General features: G+C 53.0%; 1 protein-coding gene and 1 pseudogene across 1 annotated transcript; one reads left to right on the forward strand and one right to left on the reverse strand.

Moving 5' to 3' along the window:
* The first annotated feature begins 2,300 nt into the window (after positions 1-2,300).
* Positions 2,301-12,848, forward strand: LOC119094556 (uncharacterized). Its single transcript, XM_037217617.1, has 3 exons — positions 2,301-2,429; positions 6,178-6,284; positions 12,472-12,848. The coding sequence occupies exons 2-3, from the start codon at positions 6,188-6,190 to the stop codon at positions 12,846-12,848; spliced, it is 474 nt and encodes a 157-aa protein (XP_037073512.1). The 5' UTR covers positions 2,301-2,429; positions 6,178-6,187.
* A 3,691-nt stretch (positions 12,849-16,539) lies between these two features.
* On the reverse strand, positions 16,540-23,897 carry LOC119094557 (delta(3,5)-Delta(2,4)-dienoyl-CoA isomerase, mitochondrial-like; annotated as a pseudogene).
* Positions 23,898-27,189: the final 3,292 nt, after the last annotated feature.

Raw genomic sequence — 27,189 nt, forward strand, 5'->3', positions numbered from 1 at the left:
ATTTTGCTTTATGTTTGTCACATTGACCTTTAAATGGTTAAAAAAGGTCACTGACCTTAAATGAGCATGCGACATTTTGCTTAGAAACGGTTATCTAGGTTCTGGGAGCACTTTGGTGACCGACCTGGAACTTGACCCTGTTTTACTTTTTTGACCCAAAGGTCATGACTTAGGAACCTCAAATTTTGACCTAAGTGAGTTCACGTAAAGGTCAACACACCCTGCAAATTTGGTGCTTCTAGCTTTCTTAGTTTCCGAGATCTCAGGAGGGTCAAATTGACCCCCGCTAGAGTGAAGAGTATCTAGCCGGCCACCCGGGCGCGTATTAACTGCATGCTGGCTTAAAGTTGTTACGAACTGACAAGAGTGAGAACTAACGCCTGATGACTAATACTAATACGACATGAACTGACACGAATACCAACTCATGTCTGGTGCTGATTCTCACTTCTATGTTCATCAATGTTCATTTCGAATTTAGGTGCTCGGAAATGGTATTTCTAAATCATATACGTTTAAGTAGTATTAATATCGGTGTAAAGATTCGTTGGAAACCTAAAAAGTTATACTATTTTGGTCGCGTGTCTTGATAGGATAAAGCTAATTTGATTTTTGACTCAGACCTTCTCTCTGTGTTTCGATTTAGGAATCGGCAGCATCGGAGTGGAAATGGCCGAAACAAATATTCATGAACTCATAGTTCTTTTATTCATAGTCATCGATCTGTAACATACCATGAGGTACTCGTACACGTTGTTAAGCAAACGTTGATTTCATGCTTGAGTATTACCAATGCAACCAATGTTTGCCTGATGACGTTCTTTAACCAGTAGGTACCTCGCTGTTTATGGGGGTCGGTAGCTCTCAGCACGATAACTCTGAGCTCATCAAACGGAGAAATAAGAGCTCAAGGCCTTTCTTGCTTATATAGACTGGAACAAATATGTTTGGGCTCACTTGTTATTCAATGGTTTTTATTTCCATTATCATTAGGCTCTCAATTGTGGGAATCCGAATCCATTTGAAATAAGCAAAACTGAATCGAACACACACCTGTGCAGAAATTCGCTTCAAAGGACATGCTATTAATGGTGTCTGCATGTTATTTATCACCTGGAAGTGAAGAAACGTTGTTTGCAACTCTTTTCTATTGTGACCCGACGCTCTATGCTTTCCGGGGCCGAGTACCAGGCTCCATCGACTGTATTGTGCGCCGGCTCGAGTATGTGAGAATGGGGCAATGTTTTTCTTCCCTGATCCGACGCCTTACATTTTCCGGGACCTGCATTAGGTTATGCCGGACTGCGCTGCGCGTGGGCCGAGGAATGAGAACGAGTGCCGTCATCATGTGAACCACAGCTCGCGCTGTTTGGGACGCCTGTTCCTCAGGCGCGCGTGATTAATTTGTTTACGAGCACTGGGACACCTAGACATTAATTATCGGCTGTTTACTCCGCGTCTCCCGGCTCAACGGATCCTGTATCAGCAAAAAGTGGCCAGCCAGGGAGGCTTCAAGAATTTGTCAGTTCCATGGACTGAATATTCATGTTTGGACCAGTCTTGCTCATCCGAGAAGCCAAAAACAAAACGGACTAAGATGAGAGAGGATTTAAAACTGGGCCCGCCCAAGTCGATAGAAACGGGATGAATGACCAAGTGGTGGCTGGAAAAGCAGATCCCAAATGCGCTCAAATACATGCTACATTTTTCATGCTGCGATGAAGCAAACGGGTAGATGGTGAATTGCACAGACTATGCTTGTTAATTTTTATATTTGTCGAAATGGACAGCTTCTTATTTGGATTTTGTGAGAGACAGCATAGAGAATAGGCTAGCTTTAAAGTTGGCGGGCTGAAATGAACCGGCTCTTGAAAATTCAGTTTATGAAAAAAACTTCAGCCAAAGTCGTGTCCATAAATCAAGATCGCTGAGCGGCACCGACCCTGCGAACGACAAAATCCCAATCATAAATCGGTGGGCTGCTCCGTGGCTTGACTGTCCAGAGCTGAGGCGAGCAGGACGACTGGCGGGACGTCGACGCGTCCCGGAGCAGCTCCCAGCGGCACGTCCCGGAGCAGCTCCCAGCGGCGCGTCCCGGAGCAGCTCCCAGCGGCACGTCCCGGAGCAGCAACCCAGCGGCACGTCCCGGAGCAGCTCTCAGCGGCGCGTCCCGGAACAGCTCCCAGCGGCGCGTCCCGGAACAGCCCTCAGCGGCGCGTCCCGGAGCAGCCCTCAGCGGCGCGTCCCGGAGCAGCTCCCAGCGGCGCATCGGCCGGCGGAGAGGCCGGCGCGGCGCGCGCCGCCCGGTATTTCGGTCCCGTGCCGGGGTCCGGTGGGGTCCGGCGGCGACCGGGCGGCCACACCCAGTGGCGCGCCAGGGGCTCTCGCAGGTCATCGCTTAACTCTGCTCGGGCGTGAGACCGACCCAGGTCAGTGGCCGGCTCCCGCAGGGAGGGTGTGTGATACGGTCTGCGCAGCGGTGGTGTCTGGTGCTTGTGAGCTGGTGCTTCTCGTTTGAGCGAGGCTGGTGATGGTGCTGTTGTCATTTGAACGGATGCGGGCTGCAGAGAGCTGGGCTTCACATGTAGGGCTCTGCGCGGGGGCACGTGCGACTGCTGCCATGAGGAGTCTGATCAGTGCTGCAACCCCCTCGCACCATGGTCCTGACCAGACATAGGAATACAGCCAGATGGACTATTTCTTAGTCCAGCCGAAACAAAAGGGGGGAAATTACGCCGCAGCGGTGCTACCCACTCTCCTCTTCCGGAGCGCATTTCATTGCCGCACACGGAAAACATTATGAAGTTCGACTGTACACCACTGTGCTTTGAGTTTATTCAGAGGCCGTGCACGAAGCCTCATAGATACAAACAGCAGCGCATGCATTTGGCATACGAAACGAAAGTGCGCTGATGGCCGGTGACCCCACCGCCGCCGAACGGGACCGGTTCCACTAATTTCCGAGCACGCCCCTGTCTGTGCGTATTTCTTGAACCAGACGCACAGCACGAACGGCTGCATGGACTGCTGTGAAACAAGCACTTGTGGCGGACTCATCATCTGTGACGACCCACAACATAGGGTCTGATCCGTCAGATGTCGGTGCCGGTCACAGCGCGTGCGAGAGCGGGGCATGTTTTGGCATTGAGTAGAGAGGTGCATTTCACTTATTTGGGGTCTCGGGTGGAAGGAGGGGCGAAGGTAGGGTCAGAGCTCAACAGTTTCCTCTGAAATCCTAGCTAAGTGCGCGAGTCGTTGGACGACAATGCATGTTATCAATCTTCTCATTTCTACGTTTCTGCCTAGACTTTTTCAAAGTCAGCAGTTAGTCGCATGCATATTATGAGTCATATTGTACCTATCTCGTGAGGGTGGGGAAGGGAGCAAGGGCACTCATCCCGGGGGGCAACTATTTGCGTTCGTCCCTGTCTGTGGGGAACAAGCTGTACAAGGGCCCAGTGAAATCATGCTAAAATTGATAACCATGTAAAGGAATGTTTCATTAAAACTGGGACAGTGCATTTTTATCGACATTTCCACACATGCCGATTGGGACTGCCGATCCTGCATCGGATCAGTTTGTTCAACCTGGAGCCCAGTGGAAGGCCCCGGCGATTTAGCGCTACAGCAATGAAGAACGCTGCAGGGACGTCACTGGGACCTACCCGTGACGTCGCAAATGTAAACATACTTGCAAAAGCACTGATGCGCTCAGTAGCAGCGAGCCCGAACGATCCCTGTGAACCTCTGATGATTTTCAAAGCCTAATAACTCATTATAGAAGAACATGTGGGTGCAGTATTGGTCGATGAAACGCAGGTGTTAGACGGTAGGAAGTGATCCGTGGTTGTGTGCTTCGGAAAAGTCCGTCGTCTGTTTGACAAACCTGCCGCAAATGTAGCCTGGATCCACCCTCGAGAAATCCACGGCATCAATACCTTGCCAGGACATCAATAATTGATGTAAACAGGGAATTAAAGAATTGCAGTGATCTAGAGATTCGGCCAGCAGGGAAGAGGGGGGGGGGGGGGGGGGTCCGCCAACATTTAAACTGAGTGAAGTATGAAACAGGCACATTATGTGATCAGAACACCTGTAACGAGAAAAGGCGGCCATTAAGGCTGTTGTTCAAAATGCGCAGTTGGCAAGGCGTTGCCAGATTTAGCTGATAAAACCGGCGAACGTTTATTGGACGTCTTCTCTTAAACAACTAACGTATACTGCGATCGACATCAAGGTGTTAGCACCTCATTCTTAGCTAAACATTTATGCCATAAATTGAAGTTCTAATCAAGTCTTCACTTGCCAAAGCGCAATTTTCTATTAAAAGCGTTACAGTGTAGCTGGCTGATGCAAAGCTCACACAAGTAGTCTTAACGCTTGTGGCCGAATTCTGGATAGGATGGAAAGAAAGTTGGTCTTCCAAACTTCGCATCACGTTTTTCACGACCCATTCACCGGTCATTATCATCCACGGATTCCTACTGCATGATCCGGGAAGCATCGCCCACGTCAATAGCCGTGTAGACGCGCGGCGTTATGACGATCGCCTCTGTGACATTGCCTGGCCATAGCTTTGAAGCACTCCTAGATCAGATGGGTGGTGCGGGAACTTCGCCCCGCGACGCTTATCAATTTAAGACTGGGCCTATGGCAGAGAATTAAAAATAGAAATCAAAAACATCCTTCATACGCTTGCTCACAGTGCTGAAAGGTTGTTGTTACCATTCGATGGAAGGTTCACAGGGGAATGTACGCCATTTACGCACAGGCGCAAGCACAGTACCTGTAGATGCTACTACAACGTGTGAACATGTCGATCGTTACACAGGTATGCATATGATGCACGCCGTTTTTTGTAACCTAATACATTACGGCACTCAGTAGTGTACGCAGCGTGGGCAGAAATCGTGAACGTTTGTTTGTAGCCCTTTCCTTACTTTGGCCTGAAGACAAATTTTCAATATAAAGCACATAACGTTGAAATTCTGTTCATTGCCGTGAGCAAATGAAACCACAGCTTGGAAAAGTGTCCGCGATCGTCAATAGTAAAGCGGAGCGGTATTTTTGCTTGCCAAGGCTTTTAGATCCAACAACGGATTAGCTATGCTGCAGGTCCCGATTGGTTTTGGGAAGAGGCGTCCTAAACACGCAGCCTCGCTCGCTCCTTCAAACACACACACACACACACACACACACACACACACACACACACACACACACACACACACACACACACACACACACACACACACACACACACACACACACACACACACACACACATATATATATATATATATATATATATATATATATATATATATGTACAATTTCATGTTGACATCATGTGCTTGCAATTTCTCATCGGAATATCCACGTAACACAACATGACCACCTTATTCCTGTTCTGTAATCCTGCAAGTTGCGCAGCGATCTCCTTTTCCGTCATGATTTGTGGTCAAACATCCAGTCCGCCTGGTGTGTAGGCACGACGAAAAGGTCGAAAAGCGAGGTCAGAGCTGAAGTCAGAAACGAGTATCCGTCGATCACCTTCGTGCCCTTGACAGTTCAGAAACTTCAACTTCCTGTAGCGCGTAAACCGCCTGGAGTTCCAACACCGTGCCCAGGTGTCTAATTGTCACCTAGTTCCTTTATAGGCTATGCACATCTTGGTGCCTTGGTTCTTCATTACCTTGGGGTTGTGGACTAGGTCAGGACCTGCGACAGTCTCGAGACTTTTTAGAATCGGCAGCCCTTGACCACCTACGAACCCCTTATCCGTGTGGTGACCCCTTGGCTATGGTCCCTTTGTATATCAAGGGACCCATTTCGCATTAAGGGACATAGCGGGGTCTTTCTTCATGTCGGGAGCATTGCCAGCCGAAATTCTTTCGATTCGCAAAGATCCTTTCGCCATCTTGAGACCCCTTGACTAACTACGCGGTCGAGAGATCTCTTCAAAGTATTTGGAAGTTTGCTTCATTCAGCAGGTCCCAGATGCATCATCAGGCGTGAAATTCTCCGAAGAGATGTTGATGCTTTTTCGGTTTCAATTTTCAATTTCAGTGCACTTTTACTTTGCGTAAATCTTCTTGATAATTATCTTGATAATTCAGCAGGTCCCCATCACCGATCCACCGAGGCGGCCGCTGACGTGACCTCGTACGCGGCCAGGTGTCCGACGATGGTGCACTGGAAGCGGGACCTCGACCTCTACACCATCGGCCGCCCGCTGGAACGCAATGCCGGCTTCTGGCTCAACTACATGAAGGGCCTGAAAGGTACGCCTGCGTCCAGAGCAGCGCTCCCCAGCTGTGGGACGCCCGACAGGGTCATAACCATGGTAACGCCGTCTTCCGCTGCCTCTTGCGCCGGGAATGTGTGCTGCTCGCCTGCCTTTTACAGCATCCCGCTCGCTAACGCTGCTGCAAACGCGCATACACTCAGCTGATAACCCTGCGCCAGCTGACTGCTGCGGCTGACGCCGCCGGCGGCGCAAGCGCCAGCGCCAGCGGCAGCAGCCATCATCGGCCCAGTCGAAGGGGGACGGGGGGAGGGCGGGGGACAGAACATGGCCCGGGTCTTGGCGACGGGCCGGGAGTCGCCACCGTCACCGCACGTCACCGCCCGTCACCCAGGTGTTGGGACGGGCACGCTGCCAGGCCGGACCACCGTCCCGGCCCTGAACGGCCGGAACTGTCGCCCTCCCCCTCTGCAACGACCACGGTCACAGCAGCGGCAGATCATCACCGGCACGTGCGATGGCCACACCCGCCGCTGAGGAGGGCCGCAGGTGGCGCCATCTGCGTCCACCGGCAGCGGGACCGGGTGCTATCCCGGAGTGACGGTGGACGGCGCGACGTGGCGACCCCGAGAGGTTTTTGCGTGTCGGCCGGGGAGGTCGGGGCCTTGCCAGCCGGCACCGGCCGCGGCCGGCCGCCTGGAGCTGCAGCGGCGGCCGTATTTTTGGCTCCGCTCGGCGGCTGGCAACGTCGCCGACCTAAAACGGCGCGGAATGCTGGCAGAGGCCCGGAGCCGGCGCCGACGGGGCCCCGACGTCGTACCGCTACCGCTCACGCGGTCCATTCCGCATCGGTACAGGTAGGGGCTCCGATACCGGTCGACAGCCAAGACCGCGGACCGCCGCGCAGGGCTCGGGCGTTGGTCGAGCGCGTTTACGTGAGGGGTGGAGACTGGTCCAGCGCAGCGTCCATGCGAGCCTTCGCCCTCGGCCTCGGCTTCGGTCATGTAGACACGTGCCAGTACGTGCACCACAGGTGGGGAGCCTGTCCTGTGACCAGGTGACAGTCAGCCAGCCGGGACCGACGTGCTTTAGCGGTGAGCACTCGACGCTGTGTCTCACGCGTCGGTCAGGGCGATTTGAAACCTCGTCTTTGTTTCTGAAGGTCGGTAGGTCATTTGCCATCCCCACAGTGCACCATGCCGAACACCAGCAGTCAGAGGCTCAGTTCAAGGGAAGCGTCGGTCGAAGCAGATCGTTGTGGTTTTGATACAATACAAATGTCGCACGCATTTTCGGGAACCAGATGAAGCAGGGCCCGGCGGATTATTGCAAACAACATTTAACAAAATTCGCACGACCTATCGTATCCGAAATTTAGGAGCGGTTAGAACACCGCCGTTGTAGGGAGTTTGCATTCCTTCGGACAAACGACCACGTAAGCGCATTGCTTGTCCGGACAGACGCATCACGGTTGTATCCATAAGCTGAATTTATAAATATCTGAGTCCTATACAACCAACTCAGTTTTGTGTCCAGATCTCATCAAACTACCCCTCAGCACACCAGTAATTTGTCGCCTGTGGGAGCCCTTCTAACCCCGTGTCGGCGCCGACACCCGCGGTCTGTCCAGGTCAGCCCAGATCAGGTCAATGGAACTCGGCCGAGGTTACCCGGCGCACATGACCCGTGTCGGCGCCGGCAGTCGAGTCCCGGGCGCAGCGCGGCACCACTCCACCTCTGGTCAGCGACTCGATCCGCGTCGACCGTCAGTACAGCTCGGAGGTGGCCACCAGCAAGCGTAGCGTCGAGGTCAAGCAGGCGCTGGTGGCGGTCAAGGAGACGCGACCCGTCTATCAGCTGAGGATGGCGCCGGCCGTGCCGCAGTATACGGCCGGCAACTGACCTGACCTCCGTAGGTTGGACGGGAGCTCAGTAAGCGGCCTGTGGGGCCGGCGCCGCGCCGCGCATGCTTCTTCCGGAGTGGTGTAGGGAGCGACGCAATAGACACCCAGTAGCGGCTAGACCCTGGAGCGCGAGAGCAGAGTAGTGAAGCTACCTTGTTAGCAGCGTCCCCGCTCCAGCACGCATTGGAAGCATCGACGTGGAGGTCAAGCTACCCAGAACGAAAGAGGCTGTGGTAAAGAGGCCTTGCCGTGCGTGACGGCGAGTGAGTAACAACCCTGAGGTCAAGATGCTCGGGTCAGGGCCTCGGTGAGATGCTCGAATCCTTCTAGCGAAGAAGTTGTGCCGCATGTTCCACGACGTATGTGAAGATGTAAAAGCGTATGGATGCCAAAAACTCAGCTGTGCTGTAGTGCGTTAGAAAGAGATCCACACCACGCACGGTGAGCTGCATTTTTAGTTAAGAGGCAAGCTGCCCCGCTGCTTCCTTCTCCCCAGTCGGCGGCTGTGCTTGGATGGAACACCGTGTCATGTAGAGAAGCCTGCGCACTTCCGTCTGCAAACCATAGGCACGACAGACATCAAACAAAAATGATCTTTGTCCAGTTTTACCACAGATATTCCAGTTTTATTTTCTACGCCTTGATGGGAATGATGACGGCTGAGGTTTATTTCCACCCAGTAGATATTAAACGACATGCATCCTTTCCAAACAGCATCTCGCCAGTAAATGGCCAATATGGGGACATGCGTTTAGTTGTTCGTGATGTGCTATTTTTCATCAGATGCGGCGTAAAAAGTGAACATGTGGGACCACCACGGCTAAGTGGCTGCCATCTCACAACTGCAGAAAGAGTCTTTTATGGCTGATGGGACAAAAACGTCCAGAAATGCATGGGACATTCACTCTTGATTTTGCGCTCATCCGTTCATGTTTATAAAGATAAAACGTTGCTTATCAAGGGATTTTTGAGCAATATTCGTACATTCGAAGGGTTCATACAGCTTTTCACGGTTAGTCCACAGGCTTCACCAACATTTGCTTCTTTAACAGCAAAAACACCGACTTGAAGTGCAGAACTAAGGCCACCAGATTGGTACCCATGTTTCAACAAAACGCCAAGCTCTCATTTTACCAGTTAACACGCGCTCGGGTGGGTGTCATTTTACCAGTTAACACGCGCTCGGGTGGGTGTCAAATTGACCGCCGAGGTTTTTCCAAAATGTTTTCCGAAGCTGCGCCAAATGCTGCATAGCTATAGACAATTGAATAGCGGATCGTTTGGTATCAACAATTTAGATGTACCTTGTAAGGTTGCTGACCTATGACAAGTCAAAGTCAGGCCATGGTTTCAGCGAGGTCAATTTCTGGGTAATCGTTTACTCTGATGCAACCACGGGGTGTTAGACGAAGCCATACGCCTCTGAGATACTTTCTTAGGCTACACAAATATTGAGGGAGCAAATTAAGTTGACCTAAGATCAGGTATGAGCGTCAGGCCAAGATCAAAACCAACCTGTTTTATTACTCTAAGGCCTGCTGTTTAGGATAGTTCCTGGTGCTCATTTCAAATTTATTGAAAGCGGAAGCCGCATTATGCATCTTCAATGGACTTCTTAGAGATCAGAATGAGTCATTGACCTAAAATTATCTTGGTGAACATTTTGTTTTTAGAAACATTCTGCCTAGCATAATCTTTGTCGTTTATTGAGGTGCATGAAACAGAGCAGTGTTGTATGATTTTGGTCATTATGATCTTTAATAGGTTAAACGAGGTCACTGACCTGAAATGAACAAGCAACCTTTTGCTTAGAAACAGTTATCTAGGTTCTGGGGGCACTTTGGAGACCAACCTGGAATTTGACTTTGTTTGACCTTAATTGACCCAAAGGTCATGACCTAGGAACCTCTTACTTTGACCTAAATAAGTTCACGTACAGGTCAAGACACTGCAAACTTGGTGTCTCTAGCTTTCTTAGTTCCCAAGATCTCAGCGGGATCAAATTGGCCCCCCATCCGAGCAAAGGGTATCTAGCCGGCCACCAGACGCGTGTTGACCAATCTCCCGTCTGGCGGTGGACACAGTGGAAACGAACCAATGACTAGAGCTCAGCATAGCCCGTTTTTTTAACACGCCATCCCTCACGGCTGCACAAAGCTTTTGCAAGCAGCTCGCAGTGCTGGAGCACTATGCTGAAAGTCTCGACCGTCAGCTACATATCTATCTTTGCTTGATCTGGTTAAGCTGTGGTTAAATTCATCGAGGTCAAGCAATCAGCTATTTTCCTACCAATCTTAAAAAGCATATCGGAAAGGTGTCCTACCTCTCGCAGGTTTGCACAGGTGTTTGCCCCCCCCCCCCTACCGATCCCCGACGGCGGCTGATCCGGCCTTGACGGTCGCCTCTGACCTCAGGTGATCACGGCGATACGACCCCGACACGCAGCGAGCCGGTGATACCAGCGGCGCCGCTGCCGGTCCGCACGCCGCCGCGCGCCGCTGGGCCGGCCGCCGCCGCCAAGGACCCCCTCAGCGACCCGTTCTTCACTGCGCCCGACCCGCTGGACGACGTGAACCTGCCCATGGCGCCGGCCTACGATGACGTGCGTGGCATCATCGACCGCGCGCGCAGGCGCCACCGCGACCTCCGGGCCGACGCCGACAAGCGCGCGGCGCGCTTCTAGAGCGGCGGCGGCGGCGCGGACGGCGGCGGGGGCGCCGTCTGGCGGGCCGGTCAGCGGCGGCCCGCCTGGGGGCGGCGGCGACCCCGCCCGCCCGTTACAGCCGGCGTGACGTCACTCCGCTGACGTGACGTCACCCCGCGTGACGCGCCGCGAGAAGGGACGGGTCGACGGTGGTGGTGCGCTGGCGCGGCTGAGCTAGTTTCGTGTGCCGTCTTGTGACGGCAGATGCACTGACATCCGATCAAAAGAGCCGGGGCAGTGCTGGGCGATGTCTGGAGACGGTAACGCCTTGACGATGTTGGGACTTCAGGATCGCTGGTGACGAGCTGCGCCGCGGAGGAACCCTGCTACGGAAGACGAATACACGGATGTTGGGAGCGAATACAAGGGTATTCCCCAATATATGCCAGTGGGTTTCGAATCTGAATGACGGCTTTGCCGGAGGCCGTAGCAGACGAGTAGGGAGCGGTAGTGGTGTCTTGGTTAAGATGCTCGTCTCTGGACCCGTCGGCACCCGCTTCGGGTCCCGGCCACACCACCACCGCATGCCACATGGTACCCAATAAAGGCATCCCGTCTCGAAACGACCCTGGAACTCTGCGAGACGTGAAACCCGAATCATTATAACAGATTCGTAATCGATGGCCTCGAATGTCAAGGGTTATACACGTCCTGAAATCAATTAGGTCTTATGAGACAAAGTGCCTCGTATTTAAAAACGTGTCGGATGTAAATTTATCAGTTGCTTATCTCCCAACTCAGCAATTTTGGCATGAAAGATGGGTATAATGCATAGCACGACTATACTTATGGCATTAACGATGCAAATTCCACGCACCCGAAGATAACGATCTTGAAAAACTCCTTGGAAGACTATTTGCCAAGCGGAAGGTGGAATGGCACGACTTCCGAAGGCGCCGGCCAACCTCTGGAGCCCAGCCAACGGAGGACCACTAACTAATATATGACATCACTCTGCGCAGGTAGGACTAATCTAACCGACACTGGGAGCGTAAAAACACTCTTAACTGCCTGCTGAAATGAAGCGCAACTGAGCTCGATACATAACAGCGCTACTAACGGCACTTTAATCTCGTAACCGTCATGACACTTTTCTGGAGTCAGTGATTGAAGCCAGCTGAACATTTAAGAGTGTTACGCCTGCTGTCACAAATCGTCCACGTGCTGTGCATTCGTGACCATTTACATATCCTGCGTTGTGTGCAGCACACACCCACGCCGCGCTGGTGTGTGATGATAGCGCCGATATGCACCGCCTGTCCCTGTCACTGCGTCCGTGCAGCCTGCCACGTGAAGTCGACGACCTGGCCGCCAGCCGGGCTCAGGCGGACGGCCAGGGCTCCCGCCGCGGGCTCCGGCGGACGGCCAGGGCTCCCGCCGCGGGCTCCGGCGGACGGCCAGGGATCCCGCCGCGGGCTCCGGCGGACGGCCAGGGCTCCCGCCGCAGGCTCCGGCGGACGGCCAGGGATCCCGCCGCGGGCTCCGGCGGACGGCCGGGGATCCCGCCGCGGGCTCCGGCTGACGGCCAGGGCTCCCGCCACGGGCTCCGGCTGGCGGCCAGGACTCCCGCCGCCATCCGCTAGCTGTGACCCGGCGCCCCCGCCCCTGTCCGGCAGGCGAGCGCGAGGACTCGCGGCGCATCCCGAGCGTGCCGTGCCCCAGCGTCGGCTCGCACCCGTACTGGGCCGAGACGCCGACCCGGCGCGACCTGATGGACCCGCGCTTCGGCGACCCGCTCGGCGCCGCCGGCATCGCACACAGCGCCGAGTTTGACGACCTGCGCGACATCATGGCGCGCGCCAACCGCCGACGCCGTCAGCAGGAGATCGACGACCAGCGGGCGCGCGCTCGGCCTGTACCCCTAAAGGTGGCGCAGCGGGCGCGGTGGGCGGGCGGCGGGGCGGACACAACGGCGGGGGCCAACGGCGAGGGAGGCGCCACTCAGGCGTCGGCCGCGTCAGTTTTGTCGGCTTTGGCTGAATACACCCAGTGACGAGACCGTTTCGTTTGATGAAAGGGCACGCAGCAAATGCCGCGTGTGATGACGGCGAAAGTTAAGGACATGGTACCTATGAAAACAGCCGCTGTGGCCTACAAACGGGATGTCGTTCATGCAGACAAGCTTATCCGTGACCATCACGAACAGGGCATATGCGCAGAAGCGTCTCAGGAAGTTTGCGCAGAGGTGAATTACAGCTTTGAAAGATCCTTTCCAGGTATCGCCATGGGGTCAATACTCCCGTTGGAAAATGGGGCGTGGGGAAGGGAGTCAAGCCCCGCCTTCCCTACCTGTTCCTAACCCGAGGGACAGTGAATGACACTCAATGTTTAAATTTCGGCAAACAGCAGCGCAAGCTGACTTGGAGAGCACCCAATACGAGCATTTGAAATAAGTATCCTCACAAAGCCCTTCAGCCAGTTTACTCACTTGCCGTGAGTATCAACATTACTCCAAAGCTATCCCTCATCCGCGTGGTGAGGCAGTCCGGTCCGGTCTGACCACCAGCCCGAGCCGCCGCGGGCGATGCCGTCGTTGCGTGACCCGAGGTCCTGTCGGCGGCATGACAGCCGCAGACCCAGCCACCCCCAGGGAAAACCCGGCCCACTCGCTGCCAGCGTGTTACGTCACGGCGCGGCGCCGGCTCGCAAATAGCCGGCAGCGACAGCACGCTGTCGCCGGCATGGTATGCTGCGCCGCAACAAATATGCAGGCCGATGCGAGCACGCCATGGCTTTCTCAGCTGTTGTTTGATGCGAACCAGCAGCAACAAAGGAACAACGACAGAAAACTCAGGGTCCTAATCCAGCTGTGTCGTGTCTTTACAAAATACATTCAATTTCTACGCTTTAGTAGCTGTCAGATAATACGTACGAAGCACAACATAGAGCTTTGACTGACGGTGCACTCCAAAAATGAACAGGCATCTGATCGCAGTGGCAAGATGGTGTCCGCTGCCTATAAGCATTCAAACAGTTAGGTAGCTGTAGGCCTGAAAGAGACGGAGTTGCAGGGCTCAAGAAAACATTGGAACGCTGCCCGGCACGAACCGGCGGGCTTCACAATGTAAACAGCATCTCTGATCTGTGTTTCCCCGAAGTCACGAGTCATACACAGATTATTGGCTATGTTACCACGCCGTACGCTAGTGACTGATGCTTAGCTTAGTTATTATTGCTAGCCACTCATATAGCTGCAATAAAAACTCGCCCTTTTTCGGCAATGAAATCGGAAATGCTGCAGCGATGGAATCTGTAAGTGCTGCGACGATGAAATTTGTAAGTGCTGCGACAATGGAATCCGTAAGTGCAGGACTGCGTGGAATCGGTAAGTGCTGCGGCCATGGAATCCGTAAGTGCAGGACTGCGTGGCCGTCACAGGTGGTGAAGGGACTGGGCAAGGTCAGCACGGCGAAGAAGCGATGCATAGCTGTGGTGGACGCGTGGCGAAGGACACAAGGCAACAGGAAACCAACTGAAAACCTCGGGGAGTTAGAGTCATCATTATTGTTAGCGGGAGAATATTGCGGCAATGAGTAAATCAACCAAGTAGTTGGGGGCTGCAATAAATGCGGATCATGGATGAAAACGCACGAACAATCGTATTATAGTGGTAACGGCGTTACGGCGCTACATCTATTCCGGTAAGTAGTGGAAGGTATCGCCTCCTGTCTTGACGCCTGGCGCTCAATGCGCCATTCCGACACAACACTTATGGATGAAATTCAGAACGAATTCATGTTGTTATTGGTTTCATATTTGCAATGCTATTTAAGACACTTAGATGCAGTCAGATGTGGTTTGAATACTCGCCGCCGGTTAAGACATGACATAAAAATCACTGTATTGCACACATTCAATTGTCGGACCCGACATCATTTTCGGAGGTGGTTACAGAACGTGGCTCTTTTTTCGCGGCATGCATTGTAAAGCTGTAGTATCGTCCACTCTCACAGCCCGGCCAAACACTAAGTCAGGTGTTAAAGTGAGTATTTTCCCAATACTTCGGTAATAACAACAAAACAATAATATAACGTCCCAGGCGTCCGAACGCGTCGCGCCCCCGCCATGCGCCACCTCATCAAGGCCAACTCTCTCGTGCAACTGCCACTTGCCTGGCGCGTAGGCTCCCTAAACAACTGCCATACACCACAAAAGCCTGCAAAGAAAAAGTGAAGTTTCTAGCCATCAGTGCTTCGATTTGTGTTTGGAACATAACGCAACCTCCAATCACTTGACTTTGATCTCAAAATGCCCACTATCTTTTTTATATGGATCGTTGATATGGGACCATCCTATATCTTTAAACATTCTGCCTGTCCATCAGTACCTCTCCATATAGTGCGGAGCGACTATTGTTTTTAACACTGAACAGCGTTACGATTAAATTTCAAAATGCGGCAAGATTTTAACATGTAAAATCATCTATTTTTACATAAAGAAGAATTAGGAACTCCCTTAGCCTTAGAAACACCTCCCATAACAAATAGAGGCCGCAGAAACTCGGGTAACTCCGGTAAGCGTGTATTGTTTGTTCCCAATCCACGAAATCACGCGGTCGTCGAAAGCCAGTATAGGTGCCTTTGGCACCCTCTTAGTTGTGGCTGCATATTTCCTCTATTTCGCTGCGGTCAGACATTAAAGAAGCTTCATGCTTAACACCTGCTCTGAATTTCTGGCACCACAAACGCTCACGAATAGCTGAGATTGTCACCTTCTGTTTTGTTTATGCAGTATAGCTCTCGCCTCCAGATGTTACGGATAGACCCAGACCACTAAATCTTATCAAACCCTATGGCCGCCACCAGCTCGCTCGCATGAAAGCCAGGTCGCCCACTCCGGTGCACCATCCGGCATGCAAAACGGATCGTTGACACCCTCATGGCCACGGGCTGCCAAGGACGACCGCAACCGGCAGCCTTCGCGCTGGTTAGCATTGGAACAGGCCCAGCTGGCAGGCGGTGCGCCCTATGATAACCGACAGTATACCGGGCCTCGTCAAATAAACATGCTGCGAGGCGTCACCTGTTTCTGCAACAAGGTGGCAGCACTGACGGGATTCGGTCTTCGGGTACGGGCCAGCCACCTGCAGCACCCGTCACTGGGTGCGGGGAGGCCAACAGAATCGTCACTGGACCGGGGACGCCGGGCCGTGTCACTGGTTACTAACCCCGCACCATCCAATTGTTGTGGCTTCTGCACGCGGGACAGACGATCGGGCGGTGGCGTCAGAACGGATCTCCGGATTAGAGATGTGGGTTGTCGCCAGAGCACAGGGCACAGCGGTGGGATTCATGCGGGCATGTGCTCAGTAGCGGGGCCTGGATCACCCATCCGTCCGTCGCTACTTCCGCAGTACCAAACCATCCCAATCACTGAGGTTCCCATCCGCATCATCACTACATCACCCACCCATCCGTCCCTGCCACTGAGTATAGTATACACCCCGGTCCCCATCACCGAGTACAGTATACCCGCCCGTCCCCAGTGCTGAGTATGGTATATCCACCCGTCCCCATCACTGAGTATGGTATACCCACCGGTCGCCATCACTGAGTATAGTATACCAATCCGTCCACATCACTGATAATAGTATACCCACCCGTTCCCTGTCTCTGGTCCCGGTGCACCCACCCCGTCCCGTGTCTCTGATCCCGGTACACCCACCCGTCCCCATCAGCGGGCCACTAGCCCCGGCGCACCTGTCTGTCGCTGAGCACGCGGCTGACGAGGCCGCACTGGAGTGCCTCCTGCGAGCCGAGCCGGCGCGCCGTCAGGCACAGCTCGTTCACCAGACTCCGGCTGCCAATCACCTTGGTCTTAGTTTTGCATGTTATGGCGCTTTCGTTCAGCTAAGACATTAAATAAGACGTGCATAACAGCGCTGGTGCGATTTTATCAACTAACCGCCGCCCCGTAATTCGTAATCCGCATGCCACTGCTCGAATCAGTGACTGAAGCGAACGGATCACTAGGAACAGCAGTTTCCTGTCACAAATTGCCAAAGTGGCGCATATCCATGTGCATCCGCATTTTCTTACCGTTTATGGACGACAGTACACCTACGCCACTGCTGGTGCCAATGATAGCTCCGTTATACGCCGTCCGTGCTTCGTCCCCCGGACGCGGTGACCGCCGTCAGCCAGCCTCAACCCCGCCGCAAGCCGTGGACTCGGCGCCCGCCCACCTCCGTCGGCAGGCCGAGCGCGAGGACTCGCGGCGCATCCGAGCGTGCCGTGCCCCAGCGTCCGCTCGCACCCCTACTGGGCCAAGACGCCGACCAGTCGTCCCGATGGGCCGGCACTTCGGGCGACCCGCTCTGCGCCGCCCGGCATCGCGCACAGACGCCAGAGCCTGACCTTGCAAAGCCCTTCGACCAGTTGACGGCGCATGTACTCGCTGGGACCGGCATTCATCTCTAAAGCGGCATGAGACGGTCCGGTCCAGTCTGATCACCAGCCTCCAGCCCGTCGCGGCAATACCGTCGGCGCGTGGACCCGAGGCGGTGGCGGCCACCTCGGCCACGCCGGCGGCGCCGACGGCTACCGGCTCCGGCCACCCCTAGGAAAGGCCTGGTTCCGGCCACCGCCAGCGCGTTTACGTGACGGCGAGGCGCCGCCTCCCAAAAAGCCGTCGGCGACAGCACACTGCCCCCCCCCCCCCCCCCCCCGCCTGGTATGCTGCGCCGCAACATACTAATCCAGATAGCAGCGTGCACTTTCACGGGTATCTCAGCTAACGTTTGTCAGGCAATTCAGCCCACGGCATATAGGAGCGACAGCAAACTGACGGGTCACTATCCAGCTGCATCGTCCGACAGCCTGCCATGTGACGTTTAAGAACAGCATCACGCTTTAAAACACGTACCAAGCACAACAATAAGCCTTTGGACTGACGACGCCTTCCCAAAATCCACAGGCCTCTGATGATGGCTAAGTGGTGATAACCGTCATCCACAAACATCTGAACAGAGAGCTAGCTGTATGTCTGAAAAGACCGAAGCGCCGACATGCCGAGAGCATTAAATGGTAACCAGGACGGAGCCGTGAAGCCCGCAAACACAAGTAAGGACTGTATTCCTGAGTCTCGATCTGTATTTCACGAGTCAGCAAACCATACAAGCATTATTGCTGGCTATCTTAGACGCTGTTACGTCCGCAGCGGACGCCAAAGTTTGTTATGATCACGCAAACATGTGGCAACGGCCCAATACATATGCGTTTTCCGCAATGGAATCGGTGTGTTGCACGACTAGATGCGTGCTAATCTGAATCCCAATAGTGGCGGAATCGGACCACAATCACAGACCTGAATTCACGTATCAGGAAGATTCCCGTGAAAACATTGTGTTACGGCAACGGTAGTGCACGGCACTTCAGGATATGGCTATCATCTCCCTCCGTCCCCGCACACACAACAGCGGCAACGAGCATCACATTCCGGTAAACACAGATGAAGATAACCACTCAGCACCTGGCGTTACCTATCGTTTTTCCAACCACACTCCCCAAGCGTCCCCAAGCGTCCCCCAAACGCTGCGTGTCCGGCCCCCCAACCCACGCCGAGGCTTTCGGTCCGCCTCCTCGGAGCTCGACCCACGACCGGCGCGCGGGGATGCGCGAGGCGAGCGATGCCGCCGAGGCCGCGTCATCACCCCCCGGCGACCGACGCGGCTCTCCGCCTCAGCAGGAAGACCGAGCGGGACGGTCGCGTCCATTCAGCCGACCGCACTCACACCCTGCTATCTCACACGGAGCCACGTGGGACAGCCGGCCTCAGGAAAACAACTACGCTAAGCGCAGCAAAATACGTGTGAGGGGATTTGAGTTGTACGCCATGCCGTTACGCCAACATTCCACGCCACCAAATGCGACCAACGCCGCATCGCTACAGCTTAGCGAAATCGGCCAGGGGGGAGCCTTGCGGTCCATGGAGGCGGTGGCCGCCTTCATGATGTCCTACCGACTGCAGCATGGCCGCGTTCCAGGGCCACCATGTGGTCGAGGCCTCCTGCACCGTGTGGTCGCGCGAGAAGATCAGGTTCTGCTTGGTCGACTGCACCGCCACCGGCGACTTCTGCGCGATGGTGGCTGCCAGGCTGATCGCCGCCGCCAGTAGACTGCGGACAGGCGGAGGAGCAGGCGATGCCGGTTACCATGACAACAGGGCTGTGTGGCTGTCACAAGCGGGGAAGGGACTGGAGTGGAGCAACGCAGCGAAGACGCGATGCACAGCTGTGGCCAGCGCGAGACGAAGGACACGACGTAACAGGAATCTAATTAGGAACCCTGGGGAGAGCAGTCGCGTTGATGTACAGTAGAGCGGCGGGAGGGGGGGGGGGGGGAGGGGAGGACTCAATGAGGAAATTAGCCAAAAAATTGGAAAGGACAATATTGCGAAATAATCATGAACACACCAGCAATCGGATGGCGGCGGCTACAATGCTACAACGGACACGCAAACAACAGACGTGTTGTTTATTGGATTCATTTTTACGGCTTGTAGTGAATGATACGTGGTTCCAGCCTGGACACAGGGTACTAAATGCGCCATGCAGCACAATTCTGATGGATGCGATTGGGGAAAAGCGGTACGTTCCCGGCGGTTCCGTATTTTACATACTACGAACCACACTGCGATACATTTCTACAAATTTCACTAAAAAATAATTCCATCGCGCACACTCGATGGCTGTATCCGACATCATTTTCAAGTGATTGCAAGATGTGATTCTTTTCGGTCATACATCGCGGTGTCTGCGGAGAATGAGGCACTTTTTAACAAGCAGTAATAGCAATTGGGACTTTCCGGCGCTTTGACTACGAAGTGATATAATGCCCATCAAATCACTTATTTTGTGTTGCGAGCATTATGCAGCCTTTGTCACTGGTTCATGACCTCAGAGGTAAATTATCTATTTAGTTTTTTTTGTCATCCCTGTTGTTCATTATCATCTAACAGTATAATGGAAATGTCATCGCCACTTTATATAAAGTGTTTTTATTCATTTTGATAAGATGAGCAATGCAAGGCGCCACCTATCCCTGCATCCAGGTAGCAGCACCGACGGGGACTCGCTTCCGGGTACGGAACAGCCGCTTACAGTACCTGTCACTGGGTACGGGTCAGGCCAACAGAATCGTCACTGGACCGGGGACGCCGGGCCGTGTCACTGGTTACTAACCCCGCACCATCCAATTGTTGTGGCTTCTGCACGCGGGACAGGCGATCGAACTGGGACGCCACAAGGATGTCTGGATTAGGGATGTAGGTTTTCTTTGGAGGAGCCTTCAGGATACAGGACATGTTCATATCATATCCATAACGTCAACTGGTCATTAAACCCGCACCATCCAACTGTTTGCAGCTTCTGCACGCGAGACAGGCGATCGAGCTGGGACGCCCACAACGGATGTTTGGATTAGGGATTTGGGTTTTCTTTGGAGGAGCCTCAGGATACAGGATATGTTCAGTTATATCCATAAGTCAATGGGGGAACATCATAACGTTATAACCACGGGATACGTCCCATAACGCCAATAAGCATTAGTGATGCGACATGGGACAACCCATTTGTCACTGATCCCAGCCCCCCCCCCCCCCCCTGTCCCTGTGCCGGTACACCCACCTGTCCCCTGTCCCTCCTGTGCCGGTCCACCCACCCGTCCCCACCAGCGAGCCCTCAGTCCCGGCGCACCTGTGTCTGTCGCTGAGCACGCGGCTGACGAGGCCGCACTGAGCGCCTCCTGCGAGCCGAGCCGGCGCGCCGTCAGGCACAGCTCGTTCACCAGACTCCGGCTGCCAATCACCTTCGGCAGCCGCTGCAGCGTGCCACGTCCGCTGCCAGCCCTGCGACACGCGTCGATGTCAGCGACCACCCCAAACAGCGAGAAGCTGTGAGCTGTCCGCGGCACAGCGCCCTTCCTTGCGAGCCTCTGACGTCAACAGTGGACAGACAGCGGTGTTTTTAATGCCTGAAGAACAGCTTTTAAAGAGGTGAGCGGATCACACCACAATTCAATGGATCACGCGAAAAATTTTCGCCTTGGTCCAAGATTTTGTGAAAACCAGTTGACGTAGTTACCTGGTGATCCCACGTAAGATATGTCATTTCAGCACTATCAAAGCGACAGCAACAGGTGGCCTTGGTCAGTTCGGCAGGTCACGCTGCACAACTATCTTAGCATACGGCCTGCAAGCAGTCGTATTTTCTGCCAGGAAACAGTTCGTTTTAAGGTCTAATGAACCGGTGACCAATTTGACAACACTATTTCTCCAGGTAGCTGTACCTTGTGAACTTACATTCCATGACCTAGCATAATAGCAGGAGTGTAGGCACAAATACGAACTGCTTTCGGCTTAGAATGGATTCCCATAATTGAACTCCTAATAACAAAACACATATTCGTTCTAAAATATCGATTCTACGATGATTATGAGCCATAACATGCTCTCGTCGCTCCCCATCAAAACTATGCACCCTGATGTCACGTGCCTTCACGTCTGTTTACAAGTCTGTTTTCAAGTCTGCTTCACATATGTTTTCACGTTTCTTCACGTGCCAGTACCAATAGCTATCAACGTTGCCAGTCTTCAACACAGCATACACGTCCGTGCGCCGCATCACGCCAGGCGGCGCTCCCCGTGCCGCCGCGCCCGCTCCGGCACCGACACTTACCGATGTCCACCTCCTTGACCTGGAAGAACGCATCCTGGGAGCAGAGGCGGACGTCGGCCGCCGTCACCATGTCGACGCCGCCGCCCACGCACGCGCCGTGCACGGCGGCGATCACCGGCTTACGGCACTGGCGGTCACGGGCACACACTCACGGTCAGAGGGGATCAGCCGCAGTTAGAGTGAGTTGTTACAGCGACAGGGTTCCCTCGCACAGTCCGACGGAGAAGAGGGGCGCGAAAGTTGTCCGATAGGCGAGATAAGCCATGATCAGGCAGGGAACCCCACTACACAGAAGGGCAGTAGTCAGACAGAAATTCACGATGGCACAGAACGAAACACAGGTTTTGAAAGAATAGGGAAATGTCACATTAGGAGATTAGCCCCGACACCATCGAATGACACATCAGATCTTAGGTACATTCTAGGAATGAGCAAGCCACCGAGTTATCCACAATGGCGCCGTCTGCGAAGCATTGTATTTCCGAAACGTATGCCCGGCTGACTGCCGTGGCACATACCTTTTCAATATCAGTGAACCAGTCCTGGTAGTTTTTGATGGTGCGGTGCAGCTTGAAAGCCTTCCTAGACACGTCACCGTCGCCCATAGCCACGCTGCCAACGGCCATCAGGTCGCTGAGGTCAATCCCGGAGCTGAAGAGGCGGCCGGCGCCGCTCAGCACCACGGACCGGCACTCGGCGTCCTCGTGCAGCTGCTGGAAGCACACACCCAGGTCCCTGCCAGGGTGAGCAGGCTTCCGTTATGGCAGTTCATGTGTTTGGTGAGGATTATGTCATGACATAGCAGTGCTGGTCAGACTGAATTGGTGCAATGGGCTGTGATGATCCAGATAAAAACATGTGGACTGCACACTTTTACATGTTTCTTATTTTGGGGTTTAGCAGCACCATATCACTCTATTAGGCATACAAGGCAGCCCCTGAGCTTGCTTACTTCCACATTTCAGTGTTGAGAGCATTCAGCTTGTCAGGCCGGTTCATCTCCACATGAACCACATACTCCACAGGTTGTGTGACATTCAGTGTCTTGTACTGGGCATAGTCAGCCAGGCTGCTGGCCATCCTGACTGTCTGGAGGCTTTGCCGAGCTGCTGTAAATGACAGGATGATGTAAGAAAGACTACTAAATCAGGAATCAGGACATAGCCAAAGTGTCCTGTAGGCTAGTCAATGGCATAATTACCCCCCCCCCCCCCCCAACTCTTTGTGCAGGTATATCTCTCCCAGGCTGCTAAGGTTAAATACATGCAGAGCTGATGCCAGCTGTTGGATGCAGTTAAAAAATGCAACCAACATGAGCATGGCAAAATCAGCCCATCGGCTATAAAACAGGTACATTTTGCATGAGTGACATCCAAGGTTTCTGTGTTTCTTTCCATGTGCTCAGGGGTGACAGATAAAACCAAGGGTGGATAAGGGAAAGGAGATAAGATGCCCTAGTGCCAAAATGCAAAGTATGCATGTTACTCTGAACATAAATAGCATAACAGTGACATCTGGTGACATTTCAGACCATGTATGCTGCACATCAGATCTCTCAGTTTTGTACACAGTCATCACCAATAACAGGGCATAATGAACCCAACCCAGGCCTCAATTAAGTATGGCAGTGAGAAGACAATTTCAGGCAAGATTACCTCCAAAACTCTTTCACACAAAAACAATTTGAAGGTTTCAGTGTAGACTGTAGTGCACCACTGTCACAAAAGGCATCTTAGTGCAGTGGCTTGAATTTTACAGACCGGCCCTGAGCAATGCTAAACATGGGTGAACATGAAGAGAAATAACATAAAACCACATTTGCTGAAAATCATCACTGTAGCCAGGGCTTCTACCCGCATCCTCTGTAACATCATCATTCATCATCATGATGTGAAACATACCAGATATGACTTGAAATACCAGATAAGCCAGCATCGTTTCAGCCGATCAATCAAACAGGTAAACAACGAGAAGCACGCGGTTGTCAACGACTGGAACGCTCTTCCGCACCCAGTCGTGTCGCCAACCTCAGTTAAACAGTTCAAGTCTAGGCTTGATATGCACTAGGCTGACATCATGTATAACATCCCACACTGAATGCACCCATAATTTGGGACTGTTTGGTTACCGGACCGGGAGCCTGGCGAGACGGGGACCGACAGGCCTAGTGGCATTTTATAATTCCTGATCACTATAAGGTAAGGTAAGGTAAGGAGGAGAAGCGATAGACGATCATACACAGATGGTTTAGTATTAAGCTAAAGTTTACGATTTCGAATTGACGCGGTAGAGTGGTTTACTTTTCCAATCTATCCATACATCATCCCAGTAGCACATGGTATCCACGAAACATACCAATTCTCTGAATCTTCACATAGCCGCAAAGAATGAGCTTTAATGTCCGCAGCAAAAAAGGAATCAAAATAGCAGAATGGGCGATGGAGACGAGACGCGAATTTGCACCAGCTCGGTACATAACATATTACGCTTATAGCGCATACGTGACGAATGCGGGGGCTGAACGCACTAAAATCCGAATTAGCAGTTTTTAATCATCACAGTTTTAATGCGTGTTAATCCCAAATAAGATGGAAATGGCGCAGGCAGTGGTGTGTGGTCGATGCCGTGTAAGCAGCTTTTGATGGTACCCAATGCTTTAAGTGGCGTGACAAATTTTCAAGCCGAAAGTGTCGCACCTGGTTTTCCTCTCAATCATGCTCCGTGTAGACGTCCTCCATCTTTCCTGATCTCTCACGCGCAAGGAAGGAACCGTCAATCATCGATGTTCCAGATTTCCTGTACAGACCTCTTCACATCGATTAAGGGCACGTATCAACATAACCTTAGCGATGGATACGAAGGAGTCCAAAGAATCCAGGCGCCGCCACGCTTTGTGAACTCTACTGAATTTGCTAACTCAACTGACTCATGGTGCTTCTCTAATATATTTTTACTTTTATACATAACGTGACACATGTGGCTCAGACAGCCGTGGCAAAGACTGAACAGAACAAAACGGTCCCGAGAGCCCCTCCCCCCTCCCGCTCGCGGGAGCGAGAGTTGGGGCCACCGGCGGCCACCTTCAGCGCAGCAGGGCCCCAAGTCACAGCGTTAACCGGCGGGAATCGAGAGCTCGAACGACGGTAGCCACCGACAGCTTTGTGCAACTAATGCTGCAAGGACACACAACTAACTGCCGACGCCGATGGACCCCTGACTGGGAGAGCCGAGGCAGGAACGGAACCTCCGGCGCGGAAGCGAAATTCGGGTGTGACTAACACACACGCGATGACAATGCATGCCGCGCGCCTACCAGAGCGCTTCTAACAGACCGCAATCGGCAGTTGAACACGTGCGACGCAGCCTGGGCGCCACCTCACAACCGAGATCCACCACAGCGCAGCGCCGCTCGGCGGCCACTCCCCGAACTACCTAGCGCGGGCAGCCGGGGCGGGGGGCGGGCCAGGCTGCCTGCCATGTTGTGACCCATCGAGCGCGCGCTCCGGCAAACGGCTGCCGCCACCCAGCTGACCACGCCCGGTGCAACATCACACACACGCCTCCACAGCGCGGAGCCATAACCCGGCCGCCCACACGCGCCTCACCGCACCGCACTGGCACGTCATACCGTCCCAAGCCCGGCCGGAAGCTCCGCTGCTACGCCGCGCCCAGCCCACACGCGCCCCTTAAAGCGACCGCGGCCTCACCAGCAGCGAACGGACGGGTTAAAACGGTCCTTATCCAGCTGTGCGTCTCTTTACAGAATACCTTCAAGGCCCTACGCTTTAGTAATTATTAAATAATGCGTGCAAAGCACAACAAAAAGCTTTGACTGAAGGTGCGCTCTAAAATGAACAGGCATCTGATCGCAGTGGCAAGATGGTGTCCGTTGCCTACAAACATTCAAACAGTAAGGTAGCTGTAGACCTGAAAGAGACGGGGCTGCAGCGCTGAAGAAAACATTGGAACGCTACCCACCCACGAAACGGGTGGTTTCACAATGTAAATAACATCTCTGACTTGCATTTCTCCGAGGTAACGAGTCATACACATATTATTAGCTATCTCACGACGCCGCACGTTAGTAACTGATGCGTAACTTATTAATTATCGTTAGCCACTCATGTAGCTGCAGCAAAAACACACCCTTTTTCGCAATGGAACCGGAAATGCTGCGGTAATGGAATCGGCAAGTGCTGCGACGATGGAATCCGTAAGTGCAGGACTGCGTGGCCGTCACAGGTGGTGAAGGGACTGGGCAAGGTCAGCACGGCGAAGAAGCGATGCATAGCTGTGGTGGACGCGTGGCGAAGGACACAAGGCAACAGGAAACCAACTGAAAACCTCGGGGAGTTAGAGTCATCATTATTGTTAGCGGGAGAATATTGCGGCAATGAGTAAATCAACCAAGTAGTTGGGGGCTGCAATAAATGCGGATCATGGATGAAAACGCACGAACAATCGTATTATAGTGGTAACGGCGTTACGGCGCTACATCTATTCCGGTAAGTAGTGGAAGGTATCGCCTCCTGTCTTGACGCCTGGCGCTCAATGCGCCATTCCGACACAACACTTATGGATGAAATTCAGAACGAATTCATGTTGTTATTGGTTTCATATTTGCAATGCTATTTAAGACACTTAGATGCAGTCAGATGTGGTTTGAATACTCGCCGCCGGTTAAGACATGACATAAAAATCACTGTATTGCACACATTCAATTGTCGGACCCGACATCATTTTCGGAGGTGGTTACAGAACGTGGCTCTTTTTTCGCGGCATGCATTGTAAAGCTGTAGTATCGTCCACTCTCACAGCCCGGCCAAACACTAAGTCAGGTGTTAAAGTGAGTATTTTCCCAATACTTCGGTAATAACAACAAAACAATAATATAACGTCCCAGGCGTCCGAACGCGTCGCGCCCCCGCCATGCGCCACCTCATCAAGGCCAACTCTCTCGTGCAACTGCCACTTGCCTGGCGCGTAGGCTCCCTAAACAACTGCCATACACCACAAAAGCCTGCAAAGAAAAAGTGAAGTTTCTAGCCATCAGTGCTTCGATTTGTGTTTGGAACATAACGCAACCTCCAATCACTTGACTTTGATCTCAAAATGCCCACTATCTTTTTTATATGGATCGTTGATATGGGACCATCCTATATCTTTAAACATTCTGCCTGTCCATCAGTACCTCTCCATATAGTGCGGAGCGACTATTGTTTTTAACACTGAACAGCGTTACGATTAAATTTCAAAATGCGGCAAGATTTTAACATGTAAAATCATCTATTTTTACATAAAGAAGAATTAGGAACTCCCTTAGCCTTAGAAACACCTCCCATAACAAATAGAGGCCGCAGAAACTCGGGTAACTCCGGTAAGCGTGTATTGTTTGTTCCCAATCCACGAAATCACGCGGTCGTCGAAAGCCAGTATAGGTGCCTTTGGCACCCTCTTAGTTGTGGCTGCATATTTCCTCTATTTCGCTGCGGTCAGACATTAAAGAAGCTTCATGCTTAACACCTGCTCTGAATTTCTGGCACCACAAACGCTCACGAATAGCTGAGATTGTCACCTTCTGTTTTGTTTATGCAGTATAGCTCTCGCCTCCAGATGTTACGGATAGACCAGACCACTAAATCTTATCAAACCCTATGGC

The sequence above is a fragment of the Pollicipes pollicipes genome, unplaced genomic scaffold (assembly GCF_011947565.3).
Source record: "Pollicipes pollicipes isolate AB1234 unplaced genomic scaffold, Ppol_2.1 Scaffold_4002;HRSCAF=4701_pilon_pilon_pilon, whole genome shotgun sequence".
NCBI lineage: Eukaryota > Metazoa > Arthropoda > Thecostraca > Pollicipedomorpha > Pollicipedidae > Pollicipes > Pollicipes pollicipes.

Coding starts and splice junctions, on each gene's coding strand:
- LOC119094556 (XM_037217617.1), top strand. CDS start 6,188: ATGGTGCACTGGAAGCGGGACCTCGACCTCTACACCATCGGCCGCCCG. Junction 6,285..12,471: donor CTACATGAAGGGCCTGAAAG/GTACGCCTGCGT, acceptor CCTGTCCGGCAG/GCGAGCGCGAGGACTCGCGG.